Raw genomic sequence first — 27,939 nt, 5'->3', positions numbered from 1 at the left:
CAGATGGTTCTCGGCTCAGCCTCCGTCCAGCAGTCAATGTTGAGGATGTCGACTCGCACCGCGAGAAAGCCGGGGAGGGAAAAGGGGAGGAACTCCTCACCCCGCAGGATCCTAGACTAACAACCCTGACTGTCCCTGTGACCCCAACAGGAGGTCGACAGAGGTGAGGGTTAAAGACAACAAAATACTTGTGTTAAATACTATATTTATGCAATAGTGGCAGGGGGGCATAGCACCAAAATGTGCCAGTATGCAACAGTATTTTGAGAGAGGATAGTCAGAGATAAGAGACGCATGCATTTTTATCATAATAGTATGAACTATTCGTATATTTTCATCCTCTCGACCGAAAATAGTTAGATGGTATTTCAGGGCCGATAGTACAAAAACAAGATTTATGAAATGTTTTGTTTTAAATGTTGACCACCTGTAATGACTGTGCTAAATGTGTGTCTTTAATTTGCATCAGCAGCAAAGGAGATAAAGAGTAAGGAGGAAGCATGGATTGTTGGAATTGTAGTTTTCTGTTTGTTGACTGTAATGAGCCCTGCAGTGAACTATAGGCACAGGTGGATAGCTTCAATGCAATCCTGCAGTGAGACATAGCTTCACATGAATACGTCACCGCTTGCTTGCCTGCAAGTGAAACATTTCCGTCCACAATCCGATGATAAGCAATTCATTTGGAATTCCATTTTTCGACTTAATCAGCAGTGATTGGAATGAAGTGGTTCACATTTTCCTAGTGTGTTCAAGTTGTCTCTTCTGCCCTCTGCTGTCCCTTCTGCTGCAATACTGTCTTTGGTCTAAGTGTCCCGCAGATGCCATGTGTGTGTACACTGTACAGTATGTTTAAAGTAATGTTGGAAATGAAGGACAATGTGAGACTCTAAAAACAAAACAACGCACACGGCCTTTGCAGCACACAATTTAGTTGCAATGTTTTGTGATGTTAAAATGAGTTACTTGGAAAGCTTCTTGTGCTGTTGTTGTTGTTTGTTGTGATCGTGACCAACATGATTGTTGCTACTGTTGGTTAGCCTAAAGAGGGAAAAAACAATAAATGGATGCATCAGCCTTGTATTGTGGCTGCATCAATGTGTCGACCATGTTTATCCTCATTTGATTTTTGTCTCTGCATTTTTTTTTCACACTCTCATTATTACTGTTTCTTGAACCTTGCTGCAGTCATGCGCAACAATTGTGAGGAAATCGTAGGACTATCTGGAAAAAGATGAAAGACATTTGATGACTCTATCCCCTACAGGGTCCATTTGTCTTGTCATACTGCATCCACTCCGTTGAGCTCCCTATCACCCGTGTCCATCCATCACAGTGTCATGTGCAACATCATACACTGTATGAAACAGTGATAAAACTCCCTCAAACTATTCTTACTTAGTAGGAGGCTGCAATCTCAAAGTGAGGATGATGATGAGGAAGCACGCATCCCGGTCAGAGCCTGGGCCAGCCAGTCCAGCATCCACAGCTCCGATGACCCGTGAGTACCATACAGCCACACACATAGACAGAAGATAGGAGGCTCCCCCGTGATGACGTGCGTCTTTATTTTGCTTAGCTTGCGAGACCGTCCGTCATCGTCCGCCAGTCAGACCAGCACAGCGGTCAATGAGCGTCTTCAGGAGCTGGTCCGCATGTTTAAGGAGAGGACGGAGAAGGCCAAAGAGAAACTCATAGACCCTGACAGCTCTGACGAGGACAGCATCATCCCCTGTGAGTGACACGCAACGTTTTCATCTGCCATTGATTGCAGCTATAAGGAATGATATACTGTATACTATGTATGTACGCCTATAGAGAATATATGCTGTGTATATATAGTGTATATATATATACATACATATATATATACAACCCAACTTTCTTGGTTGTTTTGCCAACCTAAAAAAATTGATGCTTTTGTACAAATTAACCCCCAAATTGGGCTGTTTTGTACAAAACAATGTAAGAAAGTGGGTCAAATTGACCCAATTTATGTATCGGTCCATTTTTGACCCAAGATTGTGTTATTTTTAACCCAACTGTTTTTAGAGTGTACCTTCACCTACGGTCACGAGCAATGGGTCGTGACCGAAAGAACAAGAACCTGGATACAAGCGGCCAAAATGAGTTTCCTCCACAGGGTGTCCAAGCTCTCCCTTTGAGATAGGGTGAGAAGCTATGTCATCGGAGAGGGACTCACACTCTCTTTCACTGCCCCTCCGTGTCGAGAGGAGCCAAATGAGGTGGCTCGGGCATCTGGTTAGGATGTCTCCTGGACGCCTCCCTGGTGAGGTGTTCAGGGTACATCCCACCGGGTGGAGGCCCCGGCGACGACTCAGGACACACTGGAGAGAATATGTCTCCCCCGGCTGGCCTGGGAATGCCTTGGGTTCCCCCTGGAAGAGCTGGACGAAGTGGCTGGGGAGAGGGAAGTCTGGCCTCGTGGCCCGACCCCGGAAAAGCAGAAGAAAATGCATGAATGGATTTCATAACACTGAATTATTGTTGTCACACTCCAAATGTAACTGCATCAAAAGTAGGCTTGTGTGACCCAAACACTTCTCCCCCATGACCTGTGTGTTGTCACCAGCTCCTCCAAAGGCCCAAGTATTGCAGCCTGCTCCTGCTGCTCAGCCTGTGGACAAGGAAGATGCTGAGGATCTCCCTGGTCCGTCAGGAGCGAGAGCCGACAGTGAAGCAGAGGAAGAGAAGTCCGGCCGTCAGGTGAAATCCCCTCAACGGACACGAGCCTATGTGCGCTACCGCTTCCCCGCCAGCATCGACCCTTTCACCAGTGAGAAATCCCCCCCCTCTCCCTCCTTTGTCACCACCAGCAATGCTCCTCAATTCACTATTAGCATGCTTTAGCTTCGTAGTGATGAAAAATCCAAACAAGATCGTCCTACTTCTTAATAATGACATCATTTTCTCAATCTCTCATTGCCATGCCCTCCATCCTCTCTATGCGCATCTCTTCCCCCAGATTTAATGTATGTCCTGTGGATGTTCTTGGTATCGCTGGCGTGGAACTGGAATGTGTGGTTCATCCCAGTGCGTTGGGCTTTCCCCTACCAGACACCAGGCAATATTTACTACTGGCTGCTGACTGACTACCTTTGTGACCTTATTTACATCCTGGATATCACCGTCTTCCAGCCACGTCTGCAGTTTGTCCGTGGAGGGGACATAGTTGTGAGTGCTAATATATTCCATAATTAATTGCTATTTCATGGTGAAAATTATTTTTTTTTGTCTTCTTATATTCTGAGTCAGCTGTGGAAAATTGTTTAGGATCTACAGAGATTATGTTTATAATAGCACGTTTTTCTTTTCTAAACAGTGTGACACAAAAGAAATGAGAAAGAATTACATGAAAACCAAACGTTTCAAGGTAAGAGCGTATATGTTTAGGCACCTCGAACAATGGTTTTTGTGTATTTGTCCGAATATATATGCAAGTAGGAACATTTCCATCCATCCATTTTCATCCAACCATTTTCTTCCAATTATCCGGGCGTCATGTTACGGGGGCAGCAGCTTTAGCAGAGAATCCCAGACTTCCCTCGTCCCAGCCTCATCGTCTAGCTCCTCCGGAGGGATCCCGAGGCCTTCCCAGGCCAGCCGGGAGACGTTAGTCTCTATAGCATGTACTGGGTCGTTCCCGGGGCCTCCTCCCAGTAGAATGTGCCCCAAACACATCACCAGGGAGGTGTCCAGGAGGCATCCTAACCAGATGCCCGAGCCACCTCATCTGGCTCCTCTCAATGCGGAGGAGCAGCGGCATTACACGGATGACCGGGCATCTCATACTATCGCTGATGGAGTTGAATAATTATTCATTATATTTTAGTTGTTGCTCTCTCTAGTAGACAAATTTACATTGATAATTCCATTTAATTTGTAATATTATTCTTAAACTATAGTCACTGACGGTGTAGTGATTCACTCATACTGACTTCCATAAAGTCAGCATTGTTTTTTCTTCATGTGCCCTGTGATTGACTGCGGACCAGTTCAGTCGTGAGCTGTGGTAGGCTCCAGCTTCCCGGTCCCCCAAACAGGAAAAGCTGTTTCGAGAATGGATAACGGATGGATACTCTTAACTTTACATATTTACATCTTGTTTCCAATTTGATGAAATCATTCCTAATCAAGAAATAACCAATCAGTGAGCATTTACTGTGTGTGTCTGTTTCAGTTTGATGTGGCCAGTCTTGTTCCACTGGAGCTCTTCTATTTCAAAACTGGCATCAATCCTCTTCTGCGCCTGCCCCGGTTACTCAAGGTGAGCATTTTCACATTTAAAAAAAATCCTTCTGGACATCAATAACACTGAGAATAATAGTGTTTTCCATCAATGGTCACTAGATCAACTCATTCTTTGAATTCAATGAGCGTTTAGAGGCCATCTTGACCAAAGCCTACATCTACAGGTGAGCTGTCTTGACTTTGTTGTTAACTTTCAGTCCTGTTCTTCTCTTCTGCACTACATACAGTAATGTTTGACCAGTTGATAATAAGCATAAGAAAAAACTCCCACACCGAAAGAAACCCACCACTGTATATTACCACAGTAACTTTTCCGATATAGTAGCACCGATATTGTCACAATATGTACCGCAATTCTGTGATAATCGATATTAATGGGAAGTTTTGGAAACAGTCTTCTTGCATATTAAGGTTTACAAATGAATGAAAAGGTCACTGACAGTATAGTGGGTCACCAGCATGACTTGTGTGATCTTCAGGCAGCGTAGGTTCAGTCCCCACTCAGTGACGGTCTGAATGTGAGTGTGAATGGATACCCGCTGTGGGCTCCCATTGCGACTCTGAATACAATAAGCAGTTTAGAAAATGGATCAATGGCTATAAGTGGGCGGCATGGTGGACTGGTTAGGACATCTGCCTCACATGTACGTACATATTGTGATGATATGTTGGCTGACAACACATTCCATTTCAAGCATTTGCATTTATGTATAGTATTTTGCAACGAGTTTATTGGTGAATTAACCCTCCCGGGGTTTGCCTCAGTCAGACATTTTTCTTAATCAGCATTCATTAAAACAAACTATCTCGATGGTGTCATGAAATTAAAACGAAAAAAGCAGAGCGGTAAATAACATAATAGCCACTCTTTTAAAAGCATGATGTAATAAAACAGACATATGAAAAATTTTAAATGGTCATAAAGTGAGTGCCGGCACATACTTGGATAATATTGATAGTTGAGGCTGGTGCATAATTATTCAACCATCGAACAGAAAAACACAAAAAGTACAGTCACTGGTTATAAATATGCATCTTCCCTTCTGCCATGTAGTAGAAAATCAATTGATTGTTCTGCCTGTCAGTGTATGTCGCTGGCATAGATAAATTAACAAGTATGAATTGTAAATCATTTATAGTTTTTGGAAGTGTACAGTGGTTGGGAATCACTGCCACTGCAATCCCGATACAACACAACTCTTAATATTTTGTCTTTATCCACACCTTTAGCATACTCATAAAGCGGAAGTCAACCCAAGCATATTTTTATGTTCCCAGCAGGCCCACTAGTTGAAACGCGGCATTCTGATTAATTTTGCGTTTGTGGAATATAAGTTAAGCAGCAAAATGCACTCGTTTTTAGCCATCTCTGGGGGCGGCCATTTTGTCTTCTGTCGACTAAAAATGACATCACAGTTGCTCAGGGCTCAGATAACGACCAATCACGGCTGACCTGTTTTCTGAATCTGAGCCGTGATTGGACATTGTGAGCAGTTGTGATGTCATTTTCAGTCGACAGAAGACAAAATGGCCGCCCCCAGAGATGGCTAAAAACGAATGGATTAACACTTATTCCACAAACTTAATATTTATCAGAATGCCCTGTTTCAACGAGTGGGCCTGCATGGAACATATTCTTGACAAAAATATGTTTGGGTTGACGTCCTTCCTTTAAATACCAAAGAGATAATTTCCTTTCTGTTGTATTTCAGGGTGATCCGGACCACCACATATCTTCTCTACTGTCTCCACTGCAACGCCTGCCTCTACTACTGGGGCTCCGCCTTCAAAGGACTGGGTTCCACTAAGTGGGTGTACGACGGCAAAGGCAACAGGTCGGTGAAACAGACGTTGCATGTTTTATTTGGTTTTCCAGATAAAAGACAACAATCAAATACGATAACTTAATTTCATTTCATGCAATCCTGCTTCCTGTCAATGTTTTCTTCCCACAGTTACATCCGTTGTTACTACTTTGCGGTAAAGACCCTCATCACCATCGGGGGGTTGCCAGATCCCACCACTCTGTTTGAGATTGTCTTCCAGCTCATCAACTACTTTGTGGGAGTCTTTGTCTTTTCTATTATGATTGGGCAGGTAGGTTTCAGAAAAAAAACAAAAAACAAGTAGAAACACAAAGGTACTGTACATAGCGAAGGTATTTCTTCTCAGATGCGTGATGTCGTTGGTGCGGCCACAGCTAGTCAGACGTACTACCGTACCTGTATGGACAACACCATTAAATACATGTCTTCATATCGCATCCCCAAAGATGTCCAGAACAGAGTCAAAACCTGGTACAACTACACATGGCAATCACAAGGCATGCTGGGTAAGGAAATGAGCCCTTGAGAGTAGCATGAAAGTTTACAGTGAAGTGTTCCGCTTAACTTTTCACCACTGCCTGCTTTTATTATTTGATGCGTTAGCTCTTTGGCACTACATTAGGTGTAGCATGACATGACACTGAAAAATGTGTCTTATATTTTGACCCTCTCATGTAGGCTAATGATGTAGCCAAAATATTATGAATAGCTTTCAGTATGATGTAATGTAGTTCGACACCGCTGCACACCGATAATGAACATATCATTAAATGAATCTCTCTGACAGTGGCATTCAAAACCTACTATTACATTTGTAATATTTTACAAATTTTGATTTGGATTTTGAATCTCTTTAGATAATGCAGGTATACCTAATTTCATGTATGGTATGTAGAAAGATACAATGTGCAGGTACTAATAAATGTTCCAACACTGTCCGTCCACCTAGACGAGCAGGACCTGTTGACTCAATTGCCAGATAAGATGCGTCTGGACATCGCCATAGATGTCAATTACGCAATCGTCAGCAAAGTCCCTCTCTTTCAGGTACGTTAAAGCCGTTCAGTTTTACTATAATAATGAATGATTGCATTGCATGTCATCGCAATATAAACAAATACCAAGCAACAGACCCACCTAAGTCTGAGTTAAGTGTGATTGTCCTTTTTGACAGGGCTGCGATCAACAGATGATCTTTGACATGTTAAAGAGCCTGCGATCAGTGGTTTACCTGCCAGGGGATTATGTCTGCAAAAAGGTAGGTTTTACAGGGGTTCCCAAAGCTTGGAAAAAATATAGGCAAATAAAACAGAATACTTTATTCACTTACAATATTAATAATATACAATATCACTTCCAACATATGTTGGAAATTGCAGAAAAGTACACATTGTCGTCAATTTATTAAGTAAAAAAAGGGGAGGGGCAATGTAAAGGTGTGTGTGTTAAAAAAAAGGAGAGCATTGCAACACCAACATTCTCCATGGGTGCAAGACTCCTGAAAACTACTGTGACTACTGCTAATAATAATCAATAATAATTCTAGATACGCAAAGAAACTTATAAACACTTTCACATAGCATTTTTTATTTTTATTTTGGGAGACGTTAGGTCTGTGCACACAGAATGCACATGCCATAAACTGCCACTGCTCGTGGGATACAGAGCTTCGGGCCACCCGAAAATCCTGGAACCCCAAAGAGAGCTGTGATTTAGCAATTTTTCAAAATAACAGTAACACGGGTTATTAACAATATGTAGTTGCCTCATGGATTGGTTTTAGCGTTTGATAAATCAAAGTGGCAGAATTGCAAAGTGGTCCTTTTATCCATAGATTTTTACTTGCTATTTAATGAAATGTCCTTTTCCCCCCCGATTCCAGACTTGAGGGACATCCTGTAGTTCTTTTGAGGTTGTTGAAAACAAGTGTAGGTGGCAGCTAGGTGTGTTTTCTTTTTCAGTGCAATAGCCTACTCAAAGTGTCAATTGTGAATGATTGTCTGCCTCTGTGTGTCACTCCTGTGAGTGGCAAGAGATCAGCTCAGGTTGTAACCCATTTCTCAAGTCATCTGGTATAAGGCTCCAACTGCTGCTTAATAATGATTTCATCATTTGCCTCTCGCCGTGTTCCTCCACAGGGCGAGGTCGGTCGGGAGATGTACATCATCAAGGCCGGGGAGGTGCAGGTGGTTGGAGGACCAGATGGGAAGACAGTTTTTGTCACGCTTAGTGCCGGCTCCGTTTTTGGCGAGATTAGGTAAAGATGCTTGAAATGTGCTTTAAACCGTTGCAATTCTCCTGGTATTATTACCTGAACGCCTAAAAAGGTGCACTCAAAGTAAAACTGAAGCTGTACTTGAACCATTTGGAGTATCAGCATAGTTTTGGTCTCTTTTTTAAGATACCATTTTGAAGATTTCTCCTCAACTGTCAGAATCTTCTTAAGTGCTACTGGCACTGAATTACGGAGGTTTGAATACATAAAAGAAGGCGGATTTTATGCCCGCCTTTTTTTTTCTTTTCCAAAAATCTGCCTGGAAAATTTTGTATTAGCGTGGTGGACTAAATAACACAACAGGATTACAGCTCAAAGGCTCCTCCAATTCCATTTCAAATTTGACAATAAAACGACAGATAAAATTTGCATTCTACAGGGGATTTCCAGGCGAACCAAAAGTGTGCCATTTGGGTGATCCCATTGCAACCATGTTCATGTACGTAGGAGAAAAGGCTGCTATTGTTGAACGCTTCAACAATCATGAGTTCTAATGAATAGTAAGACTTGCCGATATCGTATCCTACATCCAGATTTAAAAAACCAGCAAAAAAATCAAAGAAGGTGACTGATATGACGTGCGCTCTGACGCACAGCCCTGATGTCGCTGCCGGCGGCTTTGAAAGTGTGTTAAGTTACGCACGGTGTTTGTTTTTGTTCAAAAGAGTTTCCATTGTTTGATTTTTTTAAGAATTTCATTGGTCGTTGAATGCATCAATCACCAGTTTAGCAGGTTTGGTTGTAACTGCAAACATAGCTGACGAATCGTCCATATGCAGGGGTGGTACTATTTACACATGTAATATGTTCATTGGCTGTTGTTGAACTCCTGACACGGGAAACATTCGCTTATTGGATCAAGTAAGCAATCAATCAAACATAAGGTCCAGCCTATGTTTTGAAATCTCGTGTTGCTAAATCCGTCAAAGCTAAAAATCTGCGATGGAAAATATGTACATACATATGTAATATGTACTGTATATTTTTTTGATAGCAACCTGTAATGGTTGTAGCAGCTAATAATGTGGCTTTATGGATGTCAGGCTTGTTTTGGACTAACTATATTACTGGAATGCTTTTACTGGACCCTTGTTGACGTAATATGATCATTGATGATGGATTATGAAATTGTGTTGGACATTTGAGGATTAAATGGTGAGTTCCATATTTTTTGTGTGTTAGCGATTGTTTTGACTTAAATGCTCGCTGAGCCTGCAGATATGATTGTATCATATAATGTTTGGTATCATTCGAATCTGCGGAAACTCAGTTTTAACCATAACCACCTAACCATATATAACATGCCCAGGAATGCTTTGAAGTTGTTCAGTATGTAGTGAATGTCCCGCGGCCACAACGCCATCGGCCCACGGGTGGGCCGATGGAACGGCAGCGGTTGTCAGACACTGCGGTCAAGCTATCATGCTCTCGTTTTTCCGTGGTCAAGCTATCCGCTCCTGTGTTTTTGAGTCCGCGCGTATTCCAAACCTTACGGTAAATGCTTTTCCGCATGTCGCAACTGTGCACAAAATACAGAGCACAATGCATCACTTCCTTCACGTTCGAACTGCCATAAAAAACATTCCTCCAATAAGTAGAAAATCATTTCCATGCATTCTTCTTCCGGGTGGCCCATACTATCAGCATACAAAGTTTGGACTGATTTTATTCGACAGTTTTTAAAACAATTAGAGGCAAAGTCTGCACAAAATACAGTACATTCAGTAGAGAAATCATCATTTCCCTCACCTTTGAATTGCCATAAAAAACATTCCTCCAATAAGTAGAAAACCATTCCAGTGGGTTCTTCTTCCTGGTGGCCTATACTATCTGCATACAGAGTTTGGACTGATTTTATTCAACAGTTTTTAAAACAATTAGAGGCAAAGTCTGCACAAAATACAGTACATGCAGTAGAGAAATCATCATTTCCCTCACATTTGAACTGCCATAAAAAAACATTACTCCAATAACTAGAAAATAATTCCAGTGGGTTCTTCTTTCTGGTGGCCCATACTATCTGCATGGCAAGTTTGGACTGATTTTACTGTACAGTTTTTTTTTTTTTTTAATTAAAGGCAAAGTCTGCAGAAAATACAGTACATGCAGTACAAAAATCATTCCCCTCAAGTTTGGACTTCCATAAAAACCATTCCTCCAATAAGTAGAAAATCATTCCAGTGGAATCTTCTTTCTGGGGGCCCATATTATCAGCATGCGGAAAAGCATTTACCGTAAGGTTTGGAATACGCGCGCACCTAAAAACGTAAGAGCGGATAGCTTGGACACGGAAAAACGAGAGCGTGATAGCTTGACCGCAGTTAACAGACCCCAGTTCAAAATAATTGATTATTCCAATCTTTCTGCCTCACTTTGATTGGCAGTTTGCTCGCTGTGGGCGGGGGCAACAGGCGCACCGCCAACGTGATCGCCCACGGCTTTGCCAATCTCTTCATCCTGGACAAGAAAGACCTGAATGAGATTTTGGTCCACTATCCTGAGTCTAAAAAACTGCTGCGCAAGAAAGCCAGGTACGCAAAAGATGTCTCTTCTCTTGACCAAAAGATGGAAAGAAGTCTTGGGACATCTGCTAATTACAATTAAAGGACGTGTCAATGGCTATTATAGGGAGTTGATCCCCTACACAACAGAAAATAGCTTTCCCCAACTGTTCCATAAAACTGAAAGAATAGAAATGTTTCAGAATCAAGAATTCACTGTCGAATTAATTAATTGATTAAGAGATGTGTCTCGATATTGAATCCAACTTTCTGGGTTGTTTTATACAAAACAACTCAAAGTTGGGTAAAGTTGAAACAAGTTAATGGGTCGGTCCAATTCTTGACCCAGCAGTTTTAAGGGTGTAGAATCCTGGTCGATTGTTGCGCCTTTTGGTCCTGTAAAATCCTTCTTTTTGACGTAAGGAAGCCACATGCTAAACTAGCAATACGTCACACATTCGTGGGCATAGCTACTACTTCTTCTTCTGCTTCTATTTCTTCTTCTACTGTGTTTTGGCAGTTGGCAAACGTTATATTACTGCCACCTTCCTTTAGCTACAAAGGTGGCAACTGACGCTAATGTTCCAAACGTATTCGCCAACCGCCCAAAAAAAAGTCAACATGGCTGGGGAACAGAGATTTTGGGTGCCAGTCGGAGCTAAAATGTATACATTGTCGCTGTCCTGTGAAGAACACTCATGTCCATTTTTTTTTCATTTTTCTCATTTTTACGTGAATGGCGTTTCCGTGTTACAGAACATTTTTTAAAATTCCAAAATTGTTCATAGGTGTTTTTCACAGGACAGCGATGATATATACAAGTTGCCCCTGAGTAAAAAAATCACACACCCAGGCGACCTATGGAAAAAAAAAGTGCAAATTATAGTCCGAAAAATACTGTATACAAACCCTCATCTTGTCTCCCTGCTTTGTATGTGCTTCTTGCAAGTTCTCTTCTCATCCTTTCCCCGCAGGAAGATGCTCACCAAGGGGAAGAAACCTGAGCCCAAAGATCAAGCCAAGGAGCCTGCCCAGGTCCAGCCCACCCTTGTCAGGCCCGAGACTCCCAAGCTTCTGAGGGCTGCCCTCGAGATGACCGAGAAATCCACTGGACTCAAAGGAGCCATGGCCCAAGTCAAAGAGAAAACCAACAAGTCGAGCGTCTCGCTGCAGGTCAACCCATGTACCGTATTTTTCATTTTGTATCATGTATCATTTTGACCCAGTCCAAATGATTTAAGCTCCATTGTAAATGACATTTGGTCTGATTTTTTTGCTTTGACTTGTGAGCGCAGACTAAAGATACAAGCACTTTATGGTGGCCAATAAGCAGCTCTTTCGCAGATAGTGAACAATTCATCAAGGACAAGTCTTCAAGCTGTTTAATGTCGCTCCAAGTTGATGTTTACTGTCAAATAAAATATAAAAGTAAGACAAATGACAACTTCTGTATTTAAAACAGCCTGACAACTACCTAAGGAAAATTGAGGTCTGGTGTGTTATTTATTCAAGTGTTCAATAGACCAGTGGAGGCCACTGTTTGAGAAGCTTTCTCTTCTCTCTTGCAGGCATCCATCTCATCCCCGCTTCCATCGCTCGTCTCCACGCCCTCAGCCACTCCCGCCAGCTCCACCACGTTTCTCTCCACCTTCGCCTGCTTCAACGACAACCCAGACTTGTCGCTTTCCCTCGCGGAGGACGTGCTGCCAATGGATCACAGGCAGGAGTGTATGAGTGAGGAGGAGGAGGAGGAGGGTGGGAAGGTGTGAAAGTAAGAACTGTTGGTAAAGTCAACATACAGGAAGAGGCAAATGACATGCCGCTCGGTGCAAACTAAGGTCAACTTTGAGGGCTTTATGACACACAGTAGATGGCATGCTAGGGGGATTAACGATTTACACAAGGAAAGAAAGTACAGTATGTCATCTTCTATTTACAATACATGTAGCATATTGGTATTGTAGCTTGTGTTGGCAGATGAATCACAATACTTTGACATTTTGCTTGAAACCCGCTTTGAGTCCACTTCACTGAGCTGTATCATTGTTTGGGTTATGTCTTCACACAACCTTCAATATGTTATTTGTTTTTGCTGTTGTTGAAAAGTAAACGTTTACATTTTTTTGTACATTCAACTTTGGCCTTATTTTGATTTTGTGTTGTCAATAGTTTACACCGCTGAAGTTTTATTTTCTTAGACAATATACAAAAACAAGTATGTATGTGAACATACTAAACGAGGCCGTGAGGTATTCATGCTATTCGTTTTGTTTGATTTGTAAAATAACGTGTTCATCGTTGTTTTTTGATGTCAACTTGTTGATGGATGTATAAAGTGAAATTTAAGTGTATAGATGTTTTAATTTAAAGCAGTTTACAAACCAAGTGTATTGTTCTCATTACAGTGTCTGCTTGTGAGCATGCATGTGTAAGTTTGTGTAGGCTGCATTAAATGTTTGATCGTCATCATCAACCTCATTCATATGTTGGGTGTATATCATAATTATGTCTTACATTCTAATTAAATACATATACTGGTACAAGCAACCCACTATTGTTTTAATATACTTCTCCAGTATTTAAAAACTGGAGGCCAGCTTGGTGTATTATTAGAAGTTTTCAATTTCCTTTGTGACTCAGGTTGCAGCAAAAAATCCAGGTATTGCGGAAATACATTTTCCAGTAACTACATTGCGCAGAGTACATGGCCTGTTTGTGTGGTTTGAAACCACTGGTTTCATTGGTTTGACGTATACTGAGCAATCATTGTTTTCCCCCCAAAACAAGTCAGAGCACACATCGAGAATCACTTAACCACATTAAGGTCAAGCTGACTAAATGGAAGATTTTTTTTTTTTTCATCACAAAAAGTACGCACATCGACTGATGGCCACACTATACAGATATCACCTGGTTGTAAAAGGTAACAATTAATCACCCTACTGAAAAACAGGCAACATAAATGGAATCATTTTTGTGTTCTCTATAACCAGGCACGGTGCTGGGAAGTTGGAGGTGCTATAGAGCCATCAGAAATCTCTGTAGCCTCGGTTAAGACCCTCCAGTATTGTATTTTACATTTTAAATACAATTCATTTAATAAAATTTAAAAACATTTAGAAGTTCACAAGTAACCACATGCACGTGCTGTGTATGATGCTTTTACTGAAAACAAACAAAATTACAACCGCTATTGTTATATTATAGACTGTATTATTTTATCAGTACCCCCGCATATAAGTGATGCCCCCCAAGCCCACAAGAGGAACAAAATCTCAAAATCCAACAAAAGCAGAGCTCAGTGGGAGGCATTCACGTGAAGTGTTGAACACTGACAATGGTGCACTTTTATGAATTGCAAAAGCAGTGACTTATTGAAGTTGAAAACTTTTGACCCAAGGTATGTGTTGCTGCTGAAAATACTTTAAGGTCATCTTGCCTCACCACCTGTACAACGCAATGAGAAAGGAGCATGAGAGGATTGTGGGCTTGCAACATTACTCTTAAGATTACATATGGACCAGCCAAGCCATGTGTGGTGGATCATTTTATTAACACTGTATTAAGATGTTGAACATTTAAAATGATAATTTGTTAAGGATTGTATACATATTTTCGATTTTCTTCGTTTCCGCAAAGAAAAAAGAAATCACCTCTATCATATCTGTGGAAATGCTGGGGGCATCAGTTTCACAGCAATGTCTGGCAGCTTGTTTGATAAGGGCTTAGGAGAAATAAAATAATTTCAAAGTTGTTTTGAAGAACGTCATTGTCATTTAATTTCTGTTTTTATACAAGCGAATGGGATAAATTGGTTGAAATCGGGAATCTCATTTTTGTGAGGGGAAAAAATATGTAGGATTTTATTTCAAGGCTGTATCGCCCCATTAAAAAAAATCCCAAAATCCATTTAAGGTTTATATATTTCTGAAGCCAAATCCAACCTTGTCCCAGATAAATGAATTTCAAAAAAGAACCCCTGCAATATTATACAAACGCGTATACTGTCAGCCCAATTTCCAATTTAAACTTGATTTCTATTATTACATATTACGTACGAATGTTGCCGCCCCGTGACGTCACAGCCAACACTCAGCTGATCCTCTTTCGTACCGACAGAATAACTGGTGTCAACGGTAACTGCACGGAACAGCCAGTAGGTTCTTATTTTTTTAAACCTGGCATTTTACAGCTTGCCATTGCCATGATTTTGGTCATGCTATTAATTTTTGAGCAGACGAGCTTGCTAGCCGGTAGAGTAGCCCAGCTGTATCGTTGAGGCTAAGTTAGCTTGTGAGCAGTGAGGTTAGCTCCGCCGTGATGCGTTTAAAGGTCTTCGGTCCAGTCAGCTTGACACCTGACTAAGAGCAAACTACGAGATGGAAGGCTGCGACGAGGAGGATTCTTTGGAAGCACCCGAGTTGCCTCTGGAGGTTAGGAAACTTCATTCAAAGACACGCTAGCGAGCTAGCAAACACAAAACTCCCTTGGACGTTTTATGGACAGAAACTTTACGTTGTATCTAGTTGACGGGAATTAATTTGTCCAGACTGAAACAATACAGTCAGTAACAACGTCATTCCAACGAGTGAATATAATATTCCGACACGAATTTAAACGTCACCCTCTGAGGTCAACACAAGATAAATTAATCCTGACATGTGAATTTATATAACATAACTTTATCCTCGTGTAATTAACATTTTCATTTTTCCTATAGTTTATTTTAATAAATTCGAATTCCATTCTTGTAAAATAACATATTCTTAATTTTTGTAACAATTCGATGCTTACAGCATCATTTGACATTAACATCATAATGTCTTTGTCTTTCTTTCTAGATTGTAGTCTATATCCTGAGTTTCCTCCAGACTTCAGACAGAAAGGAAGCATCATTAGTCTGCCGCAGCTGGTACATTGCCAGCCAGGACTTGTGTTTTCAGGTCATTTGTGCCACATCACCTAAGCTGAAGTCCTCAAATCTGCGATAACGTTTGATTTCTGAAGTGAAGGCCGTGCATGTGCAAAGCAAACCTTTTGTCTCTCTTTTTTTGTGTAGAAAAATGTCATATTTTGCTTTCCGGCTTCAGCCGCATCCCAGGATCTGGTCAGGAGTCTGGGACGAAGGTCTCGCTGCAGTCTGATTATCAGACAGCTGGATGGATTCAGCTTGTCCAGATCGCTGCTGCTGGAGGTCAGTTGGTTTGTGGTTTGCTCCTCAGAAAACCTTCATTCAGGGTACAGGGTGTCTTTATCTGAGACTTTTCATATAGTCATATAGCAGGAATATATTTCAGTATTAACTATTGTCACCTAATACACTCTACTGACAAAAGCATTACAACACATCCATTAATCAATTATTCATCGGTTAGGCTTGTCCTCGTAATTCCCCATTAATATCAATGTATGACATTTTGGACTATTTTATGCTTTCAGCTTTGTGTAAAAAAACCCTTACATGTTCCCAGTGTACAAAACAAGGTCCACAAAGGATTATTTGGATGATGTATGGTGGGGAAGAACTTGTTCAGAACCCCGACCTCAATCCCATCAAATTAATTGATTAATCTAGAATGGAGAACTCCGTATTTTTGCTGTCACTTTCTGTATGTGTTCCAGTCTCTCATGTGTCCCCTTGCCTCTCTCCCCCATCAGGTGGGCCTGAGTCTTGGATCAAAGTTGGACAGTTTAGCACTGCCTGACAGCAGTGTCACTGAAGCCTCCTTGTTGGCTCTCCTCCCTCGCCTCACTTCCCTCCGCAGGCTCGACCTAAGAGGCCTGGACAGCCTCTTCATGTCGGGAGCCTTCCTCTCCAGGAAGGAACACAGACAGCAGGTTAAATCTCACGTCACTCATAGACATTCTCTTGGAAATGGATTTTCCATCTTGTGTATCGTCTTTATATTCGATGCAAAGCAGCAATTTGCCTCTGAATTTAAACCTCGAAACAGTAAATATTCTCAGATTTCTGTAGTCCTCCATTGGACATAGGACGCCTTCTTCGATAGCACCGCAACAAGTCTCTCATCATCCATTTTTTTCATTTATACATTAATGGGGTTCCATCGTTACAGAGATCCCATTAACGTGAATTTCTTTTTTAAAAAATGACAAAATTGGACATACGTGTTTTTCACTGGACAGCGACAATATAATAATTGCCTCACAGAGTTGCTGTTTCGAGTTGCAATATGCTGCCATAAATCTTCCTCTTAAACTGGAAATCAACCCAAACTTTTTTTTTTTTCAAGAATATGTTCCCAGCAGGCCCACTAGTTGAAACACGGCATTCTGATTAATTTTGCGTTTGTGGAATATAAATTAAGCAGCAAAATGCACTTGTTTTTAGCCATCTCTGGGGGCGGCCATTTTGTCATTTCTGTCAACTGAAAATGAGATCATAACCACTCACCACGACCAATCACGGCTCAAATTCAGAAAACAGGTCAGCCTCAAAATTAATCAGAATGCCGTGTTTCAACCAGTCGGCCTGCTGGGAACATATTCTTGAAAAACTATGTTTGGGTTGACTTCCGCTTTAAGGATGCTCCGGATGCTCTCAATAGAGTTTAGGTCAGGGGTGGTGGTGGTGACCACAACATGAGTTTTTTTCCACTTCAGCTGCCACAACTTTAATAGCATGTTCTGTATTGTGGATTTGTACCTTATATTGCACGAGCATTATTTGACTGTGAAAGGCTGTGAAAGTTGCTTTACTCTTTATACCATGGCAGGAAATGGTCAGTTAGAAAGGCCACAACAACAAAACTAAAAGACAAAACAGTGTTATAATCTTAGAAGTAAAATCTGTATGATAAAATTCGATAAAGTAAAAATAGTCCCCAATAAAAAGAAAAAGATAAAATACTTCAATTATTTAAAAGCCAAACTAAAAAGGCGGGTTTTGAGCTTCCTCTTAAAAATGTTAACTGTCTCTGTGGACCTGACGTCCTCTGGCAGGCTATTCCAAAGTTGAGAACCAAAATGGCTGAATGCAGCCTCGCCGTGGGTCTTGGTCCTCACCCTAGGAATAATTAAAAGGCCGGCGCCAGAGGACCTCAGGGTTCGCGAGGGTTGGTATGGGGAAAGCAAACCAGACAAATAAGATGGCCCAAGACCATTCACCCATTTATAAACTAATAAAAGTACCTTAAAATCGATCCTGAAACACACGGGGAGCCAATGCAGCGATTTTAAAACTGGTGTAATGTGCTCCCGCCCTCTGGTTCTCGTCAGCACCCGAACGGCTGAATTCTGCAGTAGTTGTAAGGAGGAAATACTCTTTTGGGGAGGCCAGAGAGCAGGGCATTACAATAATCTAAATGACAGGAAATAAAAGCATGCATCAGCACCTCCGTGTTAGCCTGAGAGAGAAACGGACGGACTCTGGCTATGTTCTTAAGATGTTAAAAAACGATCTTAGTTACATTTTGAATATAAGGAATCAAATTGAGCTCAGAGTCAAAAATTACACCCGGGTTCTTTACACATTGTGAGGGTTTAAAATCTTGTAGTCCTTTTATCATTGTTTTTTGTCTGTGGAATTTGTAAAATGATTGATAGAAGACCAATTTGGAATAAGCACACCAGTCAATATAAGGAGAGAGTTCATGTAGTTGTTTGTAGTTGTTTTTTTATATTTATTTATCCCTGGTTAAGTTGTAGGTGTTTCTCCATTTTTTTTCCCGATTGAAAATCCCCAGTGCTTTCCACTGTGCTCCAGGTTAAGTCGGCCCTTTCTGGCCTTGAGGAACTGGACCTGTCCGACCTACGCTACCTCTCCGACCTCACCTTCAACCGCCTGACGGGCTGCACACCTGGCCTCCGCCGCCTCTCGTTGGCTGGCTGCCACATCGCTTTTGAGTTTGACCCCTACAACGGCTGCCCGGTGGGAACCGTCGAGGTTTCCTCTGCGCTACTCTCACTGAGGAACCTGCGGAAGTTGCTAACAGAGCAGAGCGCCACCCTTGTTGCGCTGGACCTCAGCAGAACCTCCGTAACCCCTGAGTCCCTTCGCACTATTGCCCAGGTTAGGAAACTTTGGAATATATGCGCTAATCATGTGTAAACGTTTCTCGAGCACTAATATTTGCCCGCCCCTGGGTTATATGATGCGTGTTACAGGTTGAAGGGTTGGCCTTGGAGGACTTGTGTCTGCAAGGTTGCAAGGAGTTGACGGACTACTCGGTGGAGGTTCTGGTGAAGCACCAGCCGGGCCTCCGGAGACTGGACATCAGCGGCTGCACCGAGCTGAGCAGCAGGGCCGTGGTGGCCGTCGCGCGAGGCCTGCGCTCCCTTACGCACGTCGCTTTGTCACGTGACTGGAAGATCACTGAAACAGGTATCCTGTTAGTCAGAAGAGGCCAGCACGTGATATTAGCGTTTTTAAGACTCAAATGTTTGTATAGTGGATAAAAAAAAAAAACCTTGGCTTTGTTAGGGTTTGATGGGTTTTAACAACAGAACCTGTGGCTTTCGCACAGATGTGCAAAAGTGGAACGTTGCGGTTTGCCCATTGTAGATAATAAGATGCATGGTGCCGATGCCCAACAGCTGTCAATGCAAAGTGCTAAAATGTTTTGCAATATGAGAGCAGGACAAAATGTCCACACTTGGATTAGAAAAACCTCTACTGTAACATAAAGGTGTTGTGATACATGTTCTTTCCAGGAAATGAGCTAAGCGCAAGGAGTCTGCGTCAGAAAAAAATAAACATCTTTCTATTCATTTTCTTTTTATAAGAAATGAAAACGTCACACAGAACCAAACACCATCCAAGGGTTAAAGGCACTGCTGTTATTTCTGGCAAATATGGCCTCCTTATTATGTCTGAACTATGGGGTAGGATGGCCAGATGCAGAATAACAACAAAGGAATGTCAAAGCACATTTTGAAAAGAGGTGGCTAAGCATTTAATTAATCATTAAAAGAGAAATCAACCAAAACATATTTTCGTCAAGAATATGTGCTATGTAAGCCCACTAGTTGAAACATGGCATTCTCATAAATATTGCGTTTGTGGAATAAGAGTTAATCCACCCGTTTTTAGCCATCTCTGGGGGCGGCCATTTTGTCACTTCTGTCGACTGAAAATGACATCACAACTGCTCACAACGTCCACTGATAGTGTAGTGGTACACACGCCTGAGTTGTGTGCGGGCAGCGTGGGATCGATTCCCGCTCAGTGACAGTGTCTATGTGTGCCCTGCGACTGGCTGGCGACCAGTTCGGGGTGTAGTCTGCCTTCGCCCATTGACGGCTGGGATAGGCTCCAGCAATTCCCCGCGACCCTGTATAGGATAAGCGGTTTGGAAGATGACATGACATGACATGACAACTGCTCACAACGTCCAATCACTGCTCAGATTCAGAAAACTGGTCAGCCGTGATTGGTCGTTGTGAGCAGTTGTGATGTCATTTTCAGTCGACAGAAGACAAAATGGCCGCCCCCAGAGATGGCTAAAAACGAGTGCATTTTGTTGCTTAATTTATATTCCACAAACGCAAAATTAATCAGAATGCCGTGTTTCAACTAGTGGGCTTGCATAGAACATATTCTTGAAAAAAATGTGTTTGGGTTGATTTCACTTTAAATCATAGCTGCCATCCTATCAAAATTCACTTCCAGAACAATTTGTCTGATTTCCGTATTTTTAACCTCTTGTCAAGAACATACCACGGGACCCAATTACCACAGTATATTTTGTAATATGATTTGTTCCGTTCAATTACAGAACATAATTATGAATCTAAAATTATAATTTATTTTAATGTGTTTATTGCACCAACCATGTAAAGATGAGAAAGTAGTCATACAAAATGATTTTTCCAAGGTGGTTCAGTTTTTTGTCTATTAATCATAATTAGACTGCATCCAGAAAAGGTGTGTATGGCCCAAAATCAAGACCTTATTCACAGTGAATTGTGTAAACGATTCCTCATAGTGTTCTTTATTTTCATCTCGTAAGCTTGCCATTTTCCCAGGCGTGTGTGGACTTTTTACTGTATACCCGCTGTTGTTGTTGTTTAGTGATGATGGTCATGTGGTCTGCAGGCCTGGCTGATCTGGTGTCGATCCCTTCCCTGAGGAGTCTGGATCTCTCCGGGTGCCTTCACGTCGGCGGGGCGGAGATGGTGAAAGGTTTGTCGCAACGCCATGCTGAGAGAGCGCGGCTGGAGAAGCTCAACCTTCAGAGCTGCACTTACATACGGGTCAGTCCCGTCCGGCGTCCGTTGTGGTCCTAATGAGCAGAGGTGGGCATTTTTATGAAAGTTTGCCAGTCCGTCATTCGTCATCCGTCAGCAGCCTGGCTACCCGTCCGTCATCCGTCAATCTGTCTATTTTTCGAGCCGAACCAAGTTGTAATCGTCAGTCCGTCATGTTATTTTAACCGCACTTGCATCAGTCAGGCGTCCGTCAATAATGGACTGTGAGGGACTTCTTTTGTGATTACACAGACAGACGAAAATCCACTTCTGTCTATGCTTAGTCCGTCTTTTTTTTTTTTTTCCCCCCCATCTACCGTCAGTGAAATGGTCATAGACGGGTAGACGGAATACCACCTCTGCTAATGAGGACACAGTGTAGAAAGTGGACGTACAATATAACCCCCTCCATGTGTCTCTCCTCAGGATGAGGCAGTTTTCTCCCTCACGCAGCTTCTAGGCAGCACTCTTCGAGAACTAGACCTGACCTCGTGCGTCAATGTGACCGACCTGTCTGTGCGCGCCATCGCCACCTACCTGCAGGACCTGGTGGTCCTGCGACTGGGCTGGTGTAAAGAGGTGACAGATTGGGGTCTGCTGGGGATGGTGGAGACGAGCGCCTGCATGTTGGATGAGGAAAAGGTGAGAGGTGCAGACTGAGGGCGCTGTTGTTGCTGTTATCGCTTTTGGTTTTTTCATGATGGAATTTTCTGTGTTCTTTTTTATAATTGTCATTTAAGGTAGGGCTGAACAATTCATAGAATTCAACATCGCGGTGCAGTAGAATATTTTAGATATACTTAGATTTTATGTGTGTACTATATATATACTGTTATGATTTACACGCCACACGTCATGGTTCAAATGCCTTTATTTTAGTGTAAACAACCTATAAGACCAATACATTTGGGTATAATAAATCTAATATTGTTTATTGTACTACAGGTTTAGCTTAAAGAGTAAGTGAACCCAAACACATATTTTTCAAGAATATGTTATATGCAAGCCCACTAGTTGAAACAATGCATTATGATAAATATTGCGTTTCTGGTATAAGAGTTAATCCACTCGTTTTAGCCATCTCTGGGGTCGGCCATTTTGTCACTTCTCTCGACTGAAAAAGTCATCAAAACTACCCAGGGCTCAGGTAACGGCCAATCACGGCTGGCCTGTTTTCTGAAGTTGAGCCGTGATTGGTCGTTATCTGAGCCCTGAGCAGTTGTGATATCATTTTCAGTCGACAGATATGACAAAATGGCCGCCCCCTGAGATGGCTAAAAAGGGGTGGATTTTGCTGCTTAACTTATCTTCCACAAAGGCAATATTAATCATCAGAATGCCAGAACATATTCTTGAAAAAAATATGATAGGGTAGATTTCCCCTTTTAATGCTTGTTAAAGAAGACCTTGAAAAAAAAATCACATTAAATGGCAATCTTGAGGGCAAAAAAAAATCTCAATTTGATTGTTTCTCAAAGTTGTTCAACCCTAATTGGAGGAGAGGGCAGTTATTATTCAAATTAGCCCCACTGTTGCACAACGGTATCACAATATTCCCATTGAAGTCAGATGTCTCGGCTCCAATCGACAGGAGGACAAGGGCCCCAGGTTCACGCGCACCTTCGGCAACATGGGCTTCTTCAAGCCTCCGCGTTTGCCCTTCGAGGAACGACCCAAGCTGGTGACGCCGGACGACCTGAAGCAGTTCAAAGAGCAGGCGGGAGCATCGCTGTTGGCGCTCCGCAGGCTGCGTGAGCTCAACTTGTCCGCCTGCTGCAAGCTCACCGACAGCAGCGTCACACAGGTCTTCCGGATTGCTTGCTTTCGCACCTGAAAAGATAATCGTATAAGACTGAGTACAGGTTTGAGGGTCATGCTATACTAAACCGAACTCACTATTTGCATGCGCCACGGACAGGTGGTGCGCTTCACAGACCTCCAATGTCTCTCTCTGTCCTCACTGCCCGACATCACCGACGCCAGTTTGTCAGCTGTGGCGCGGAACTGCCGCGCCCTCACCAGCCTGGAGCTCAGCCGCTGTGCACACATAAGCGACCGCGGCGTGGCGCAGGCGGCGCCGCACCTCCACAGGTTGCAGCATCTCCACCTCACGGCTTGCAATAACATCACGGATAAGTAAGTCGGCGCTTTGCTCTATCCTTTACAACAGGAATCCCCAACCACCTGTTTCGTCCAAATATTGCTTTACGTGAAATCGGTTCCGTTGCGCAAACGAGGTTGGGGACCCCTGCTTTACAAGTCCTTCTGGGGTTTTTATGTATTTGTATTTAATGTTTGGATATTTACAGATCTTTGCTCCTGTTGGCTCAGCACTGCAAGCGACTTATAACACTTGATGTGTCGAAGTGCAACAAGGTCTCAGCAGCCACGGTGGAACACCTTCAATCACAGCTGCCCTTTTTGGAAAATATCCACTGCAAACTACCCGGTGGGACTGACTTTTCACTCTGATTTAAAAGATCTGCTGACCAAAACTGTTAAGAAGTATTGGGGTTTATAACATTGTCCACAACTGAACAGATTAACAAAGATGAGAGGAACATATGTAGATCTTTCAAGCTCAATATACAGGTGGCTCACCCACAATTTTTTTTAAAGGTATAAACTTAAACAGGAAGTCAACCCAAAAACATTCTTTACAAAAATGTGTTCTATGCACCTCCACTCATCTAAATATGGCATTCTGATGAATATTGCGTTTGTGGAATGTGAGTTAAGCAGCAAAATCCCCCCCGTTTTTATCCATCTCAGGGGGCTGCCATTTTGTCCTTTCTGTCAGCTGAAAATGACATCACAGTTTTCCAAGGCTCAGGTAAAGACCAATCACGAGTATGAGTTAAGCAGCAAAATTGCCCCCCCCCCCCAAAAAAAAAAACCCACCAATCACGGCTCAGAAAACAAGTTAGCCGTGATTGGTCGTTACTAGAGCCCTGAGCAACTGTGATGTCATTTTCAGTCAACAGCAAGTGGCAAAATGGCCGCCCCCTGAGATGAGACAAAAACGGGTGGATTTTACTGCTTAACTCATATTCCACAGACACATTATTAATCAGAATTCCATGTTTAGACTAGTGGGGCTGCATAGAACATATTCTTGTCAAAAAAAGGTTTTGGGTTGCCTTCTTTAGAATTCAGAATTCACTTCACATTGTACCTAACTGGGAAGAAATCACCTGAGCTACTGGCAAGTAGCTTTCTAAACTATATTTGGTAAAAGTTCAAATGAACACCACTCTGCACTGAAACAGTAGCACCATTTTTCTCAGCCACTGACAGAAAGCAATAGTCAGTTATAATTCGTGATGGGAAAATGAAGCTATTGAGGACTACCACTCCCACAGTGCTCAGAAAATGAAGCTTCACGAAACTTTTTTTTTACTCCTCTAGATGGTGCTCTTGGTTTAGAGAAACGCTCGTGCAATGGAAATGTAATACATTTCCACAGCATATTTAAACCAAGCGTGCCATCTGGAGGAGTAAAAAAAGATCACAAGTGCTTCATTTAGTTAGCATGAAAGAAATGTGGAATAAACCTGTTGTTTTTCTTTTTTATTAAACAAGCAACTTGAGTAAAATCACATTATAGTTTTAAAATACATATTTCCTGTGCTGAGGGTCCATTAAAGTCCGATTTGCTCACAGTTTAGGGACGCATCTGAACAGAAAAGATTTTCAGTGATGATGCGTATTAATTAAACGAAGTAGTAATGTTGCATCACTACTGAAAGTGAAGATTGAACATTTCAATGTGCCACTTGTTCTGTTTTCCTTTAAAATAAAAAATGACTTTTGCCACTTTAAATGAAGCAAACAGCATTAAATGTGTGTAAATCTAATAAAAACTGCTAAAAAGTGTAACTTAGCTATTTCTTGTATTTATGTTCTTAAGATGTTCTTTTTGCAAAGTACAAACACAGATGAGTCCAAAAGGTGATGTCAGTCTTTTGTCAATGACAATGTTGGCATTCAACAAAGTGGCCTCAACATTCCTGCTCCTCCATTATTTCATGTAAAATAATTTCATATAAAGTATCATTTTTGTATAAATCAGTCTCTGTGGGACCTGCTACAACTGCTTGATGAAAGCCTGTCACTTTTGTTGTTGGCCAATGCTGCAGTCTAAAACTGTACAATGCACCAGAAATGAGTGTGTATTCTCAAATAAAATGTTTGTATAAATAAAGCACTGGCACAAAACTTGCATGTGTACAAACTTTGTGAGCTAAAACATTTTTGTTACTAAAAAAGCTACAGTAATTGTTTGCATAGTGACAAATTTTGGTAAGATGAACTTGTGCTTGTTTCTTGAAAATATCTAGAGTACCTTTTTGGTTGTGATTATTTTGACAAAACGTACCATAAATTGTAGCACAAAATGCTAATTTCATTTACATCTTGTAGAGATTAAGCACAGAAAGATATCTGGTTTTCTTGAAGGGACGCAAGTGCCTCACTCAATATGCCAACTTGCATGCAGAAATATTCCAAACAAGGCCCCAAAATGCCATTTTGAAATAAAAAACTAGACTATTTATTTAGCAAATTTAAAGTACAGCTGTACTGTATCGAAAGACCCATTTTCACTGCTCCACAAAACAAGGTACCGGTAGATTTTCATTCATTTCATTTAGTCTATAAATCTTTGGATCAGATGGGTTGAAAAAAGTGAAACTGCACTTCAAATTGTGAGTTTCAGTCAAGCAAGTGGACGTTAAAGATGAGAACAGCAGCAATAGGAGCTCGTGAACATTTGCAACAAACATACGTGTACGTCAGAGCCCCACACATACAACCGATCCTCTCCTATCAAACACACACGCACACTATTATTTACACAGGCACTGTATGATGCGCCCTCTACTGCTCAGTTTGACTAAAGTCGTAGCAGAAGTTGTAGTTGCTCGGCGGTTTGGGAACGACGGGTGCATTCTCTGGGATGGGGATGTTCTCCAAATCCAGGAGGCGAAGCTTAATCTCCATGGACAGGAGGATGTCCAGCTCGCTGCGCATGGATTCGCTGCTCATTTCCCGACCCAGGAGGACGCTCAGTCCGTCTGTCCATAGGCAGAACTGAGACACACGGACAAAGTATATAAGTGAACAACGGATGATGTTGTTGTTGGCATTTATGAGCTGGACTCACGTCAGTCCTTGAGGGCGCAATGAAGTTGAGGCTGTACTCCTCCACGTCATAGGTGATGCTAAACGCCAGGTCCAACACCTCCTACATGCAACACATGCAGGACAGTGAGGCCTCATACACACACTATATCAATGTTTCCCAACCTTTTTTTGAGCCAAGGAAGGAACACAACTGACATTGGAAAAAATCCCATAGCACACCATCAAACCACAATGTCAGAAGGCATTGTACTGTATGTACTGTACATAGACAAAAAAAGTTTCTTTTTTTTGGGGGGGGGGGTGGCTATCCTCAGTTATTTGCTGAAAAATGTACCTATTTGCTGTTTTTGTGCATTGAGAAGGGCATCATTTTATTTTTATTTCCCCTCACTAAAAGATTTCATTTTTTTCCCCCAATTGAGTTGTGCAGACTAGAGGTCACATTAATGGTGGAAAAAGTATTGAAACTATACATCTTGATCTCAATCTTAATTTCGCAATAACCTGGCATTTGAATAGGGGTGTGTAGACTTTTTAATTCCAGTCACTGTCCATAAGAACGAGCAGCTCACCTTATTCTGTTTGCCTTTGTTCTCCTTCATGTGAGGACACTCTTTGCCTACCAGCAGATTTTTGATGTCTGCCACCTGGACTAAACAACGAGCACAGGTCATCATGAATGTTTTAACAGAATAATCCTCAATCAACTTGTATACCAGTCATCGCAAGTCTTACACGCTCCACTCACTCTTTCCTTGCAGTGATTCAATGGGTGGAGTGTCCGAGTCTTCCTCGACGTCGCCGTAGTGCAGCATTTTGTGATTGGGTGACAGACGGCAGTACCACAGTTTGTCTTGGGGGGGAACAACCAACAACATGAACATTTGCAGAGAGAGAGAGAGAGGGGAAAAAAAAAGTCTTCTCTCGAGTGCTCATGTGTGTTACTCACCTTGTCTACGTCGGCTGCTGATCTTTCTGAACATGGTGCCCTGACAAAGCCTGTTGAGTCTTTGCTGGCGGATCAACTCGAGCAGCTCAGGCTTCAGACGCTCTTTCAGTTCACTGCAATGACACGCATCATTGTTACATTTTTTTCCCTCCCCCTTTCTTTTTTTGCACTTGCAAGTTGGCTGTATTCGTCCTTCAACTCACAGTACGGGCGGGGCCAGCGTCTCTTCCTGGTGCAGTCGCTCGGTCTGCCGCAGTTTGAGGATCTCGCTGTAGTTGAGGGCGTTCACTTTGTTCTTGAACAGCTCCAGGGAGGTCGGCTTGGTGGACAGCGTGCGCGTGATCTGCTCCCGCACCACCTGCATCACCTGCACCACACCAACCGAGTTTATTTACACTCCCAACAATTTGGAGCTCATTATTTCTTCTAAAATGTGTATATTTGATATTCGAGGCTTTTGCACAAGTTACATTCAAAAACATGTCAACAGCATTGTTGGTAATAAATAAAAAAAACACGTACTACATCGCAATATTAAAATTGCCACGATATATGGTCGTCATCATGTCACGATATTAATAGCAGCAAATCTGTTGAAAAGCCCAAGTTGTTTCCCATTTGTGCAGTTCCAGCACCTTCTGGTAGTAAGTTTATTAGTGCAGTTTAATTTGTTTAAGACCCACGTTAATTGCCAAAAACAGAATCTTGTGATGCTTTTCCTTTTAATATGAGCTCTTTTTTCCCCACAATATCGTGAGCTTT

At 42.1% G+C, this 27,939-nt stretch overlaps 3 protein-coding genes across 4 annotated transcripts in view; 2 read left to right on the top strand and 1 right to left on the bottom strand.

Moving 5' to 3' along the window:
- The window catches only part of LOC147148555 (uncharacterized), a 29,814-nt gene extending 16,393 nt beyond the window's left edge, over positions 1–13,421 (top strand). The window contains exons 21-38 of the mRNA XM_086029528.1: positions 4–163; positions 470–487; positions 1,403–1,501; positions 1,580–1,734; positions 2,594–2,797; positions 2,987–3,195; positions 3,344–3,394; positions 4,202–4,288; positions 4,372–4,436; positions 5,985–6,107; positions 6,228–6,369; positions 6,445–6,604; positions 7,048–7,145; positions 7,273–7,356; positions 8,237–8,355; positions 10,758–10,904; positions 11,849–12,047; positions 12,443–13,421. Of these exons, the coding sequence (XP_085885654.1) occupies positions 4–163; positions 470–487; positions 1,403–1,501; positions 1,580–1,734; positions 2,594–2,797; positions 2,987–3,195; positions 3,344–3,394; positions 4,202–4,288; positions 4,372–4,436; positions 5,985–6,107; positions 6,228–6,369; positions 6,445–6,604; positions 7,048–7,145; positions 7,273–7,356; positions 8,237–8,355; positions 10,758–10,904; positions 11,849–12,047; positions 12,443–12,643 (2,321 nt within the window). The 3' untranslated portion in view covers positions 12,644–13,421. The remainder of the gene's footprint in view (positions 1–3; positions 164–469; positions 488–1,402; positions 1,502–1,579; positions 1,735–2,593; positions 2,798–2,986; positions 3,196–3,343; positions 3,395–4,201; positions 4,289–4,371; positions 4,437–5,984; positions 6,108–6,227; positions 6,370–6,444; positions 6,605–7,047; positions 7,146–7,272; positions 7,357–8,236; positions 8,356–10,757; positions 10,905–11,848; positions 12,048–12,442) is intronic.
- A 1,530-nt stretch (positions 13,422–14,951) lies between these two features.
- fbxl9 (F-box and leucine rich repeat protein 9) lies at positions 14,952–25,295 on the top strand. The gene is made up of 11 exons (XM_086028602.1): positions 14,952–15,307; positions 15,716–15,817; positions 15,934–16,068; positions 16,533–16,712; positions 18,601–18,906; positions 19,002–19,218; positions 20,932–21,089; positions 21,510–21,725; positions 22,675–22,887; positions 23,002–23,219; positions 23,393–25,295. The coding sequence occupies exons 1-11, from the start codon at positions 15,254–15,256 to the stop codon at positions 23,553–23,555; spliced, it is 1,962 nt and encodes a 653-aa protein (XP_085884728.1). The 5' UTR covers positions 14,952–15,253; the 3' UTR covers positions 23,556–25,295.
- elmo3 (engulfment and cell motility 3) overlaps positions 24,637–27,939 on the bottom strand; it is a 20,983-nt gene continuing 17,680 nt past the window's right edge. Inside the window, exons 16-21 of one of the 2 annotated variants that reach the window (XM_086028601.1) lie at positions 27,381–27,544; positions 27,178–27,290; positions 26,977–27,081; positions 26,801–26,880; positions 26,248–26,328; positions 24,637–26,174 (exon numbers count right to left, since the gene is read on the bottom strand). In XM_086028601.1, the coding sequence (XP_085884727.1) occupies positions 25,962–26,174; positions 26,248–26,328; positions 26,801–26,880; positions 26,977–27,081; positions 27,178–27,290; positions 27,381–27,544 (756 nt within the window). In that variant the 3' untranslated portion in view covers positions 24,637–25,961. The remainder of the gene's footprint in view (positions 26,175–26,247; positions 26,329–26,800; positions 26,881–26,976; positions 27,082–27,177; positions 27,291–27,380; positions 27,545–27,939) is intronic. The other variant, XR_015086504.1, reaches the window with a different exon arrangement.

This window comes from Filicampus tigris, chromosome 4 (genome assembly GCF_054856515.1).
Source record: "Filicampus tigris isolate MCC_2025a chromosome 4, RoL_Ftig_1.0, whole genome shotgun sequence".
NCBI lineage: Eukaryota > Metazoa > Chordata > Actinopteri > Syngnathiformes > Syngnathidae > Filicampus > Filicampus tigris.
Note: the sequence above shows the minus strand (reverse complement) of the source record. Positions and strands in the feature narration are given on the sequence as shown.

Excerpts from the sequence above, each read along its gene's own strand:
- fbxl9 (XM_086028602.1), top strand. The coding sequence starts at position 15,254 with ATGGAAGGCTGCGACGAGGAGGATTCTTTGGAAGCACCCGAGTTGCCT. Across the intron at positions 18,907-19,001 it reads CCCTTCGCACTATTGCCCAG|GTTGAAGGGTTGGCCTTGGA; the intron begins GTTAGGAAACTT and ends TGCGTGTTACAG. Across the intron at positions 22,888-23,001 it reads CCGACAGCAGCGTCACACAG|GTGGTGCGCTTCACAGACCT; the intron begins GTCTTCCGGATT and ends CGCCACGGACAG.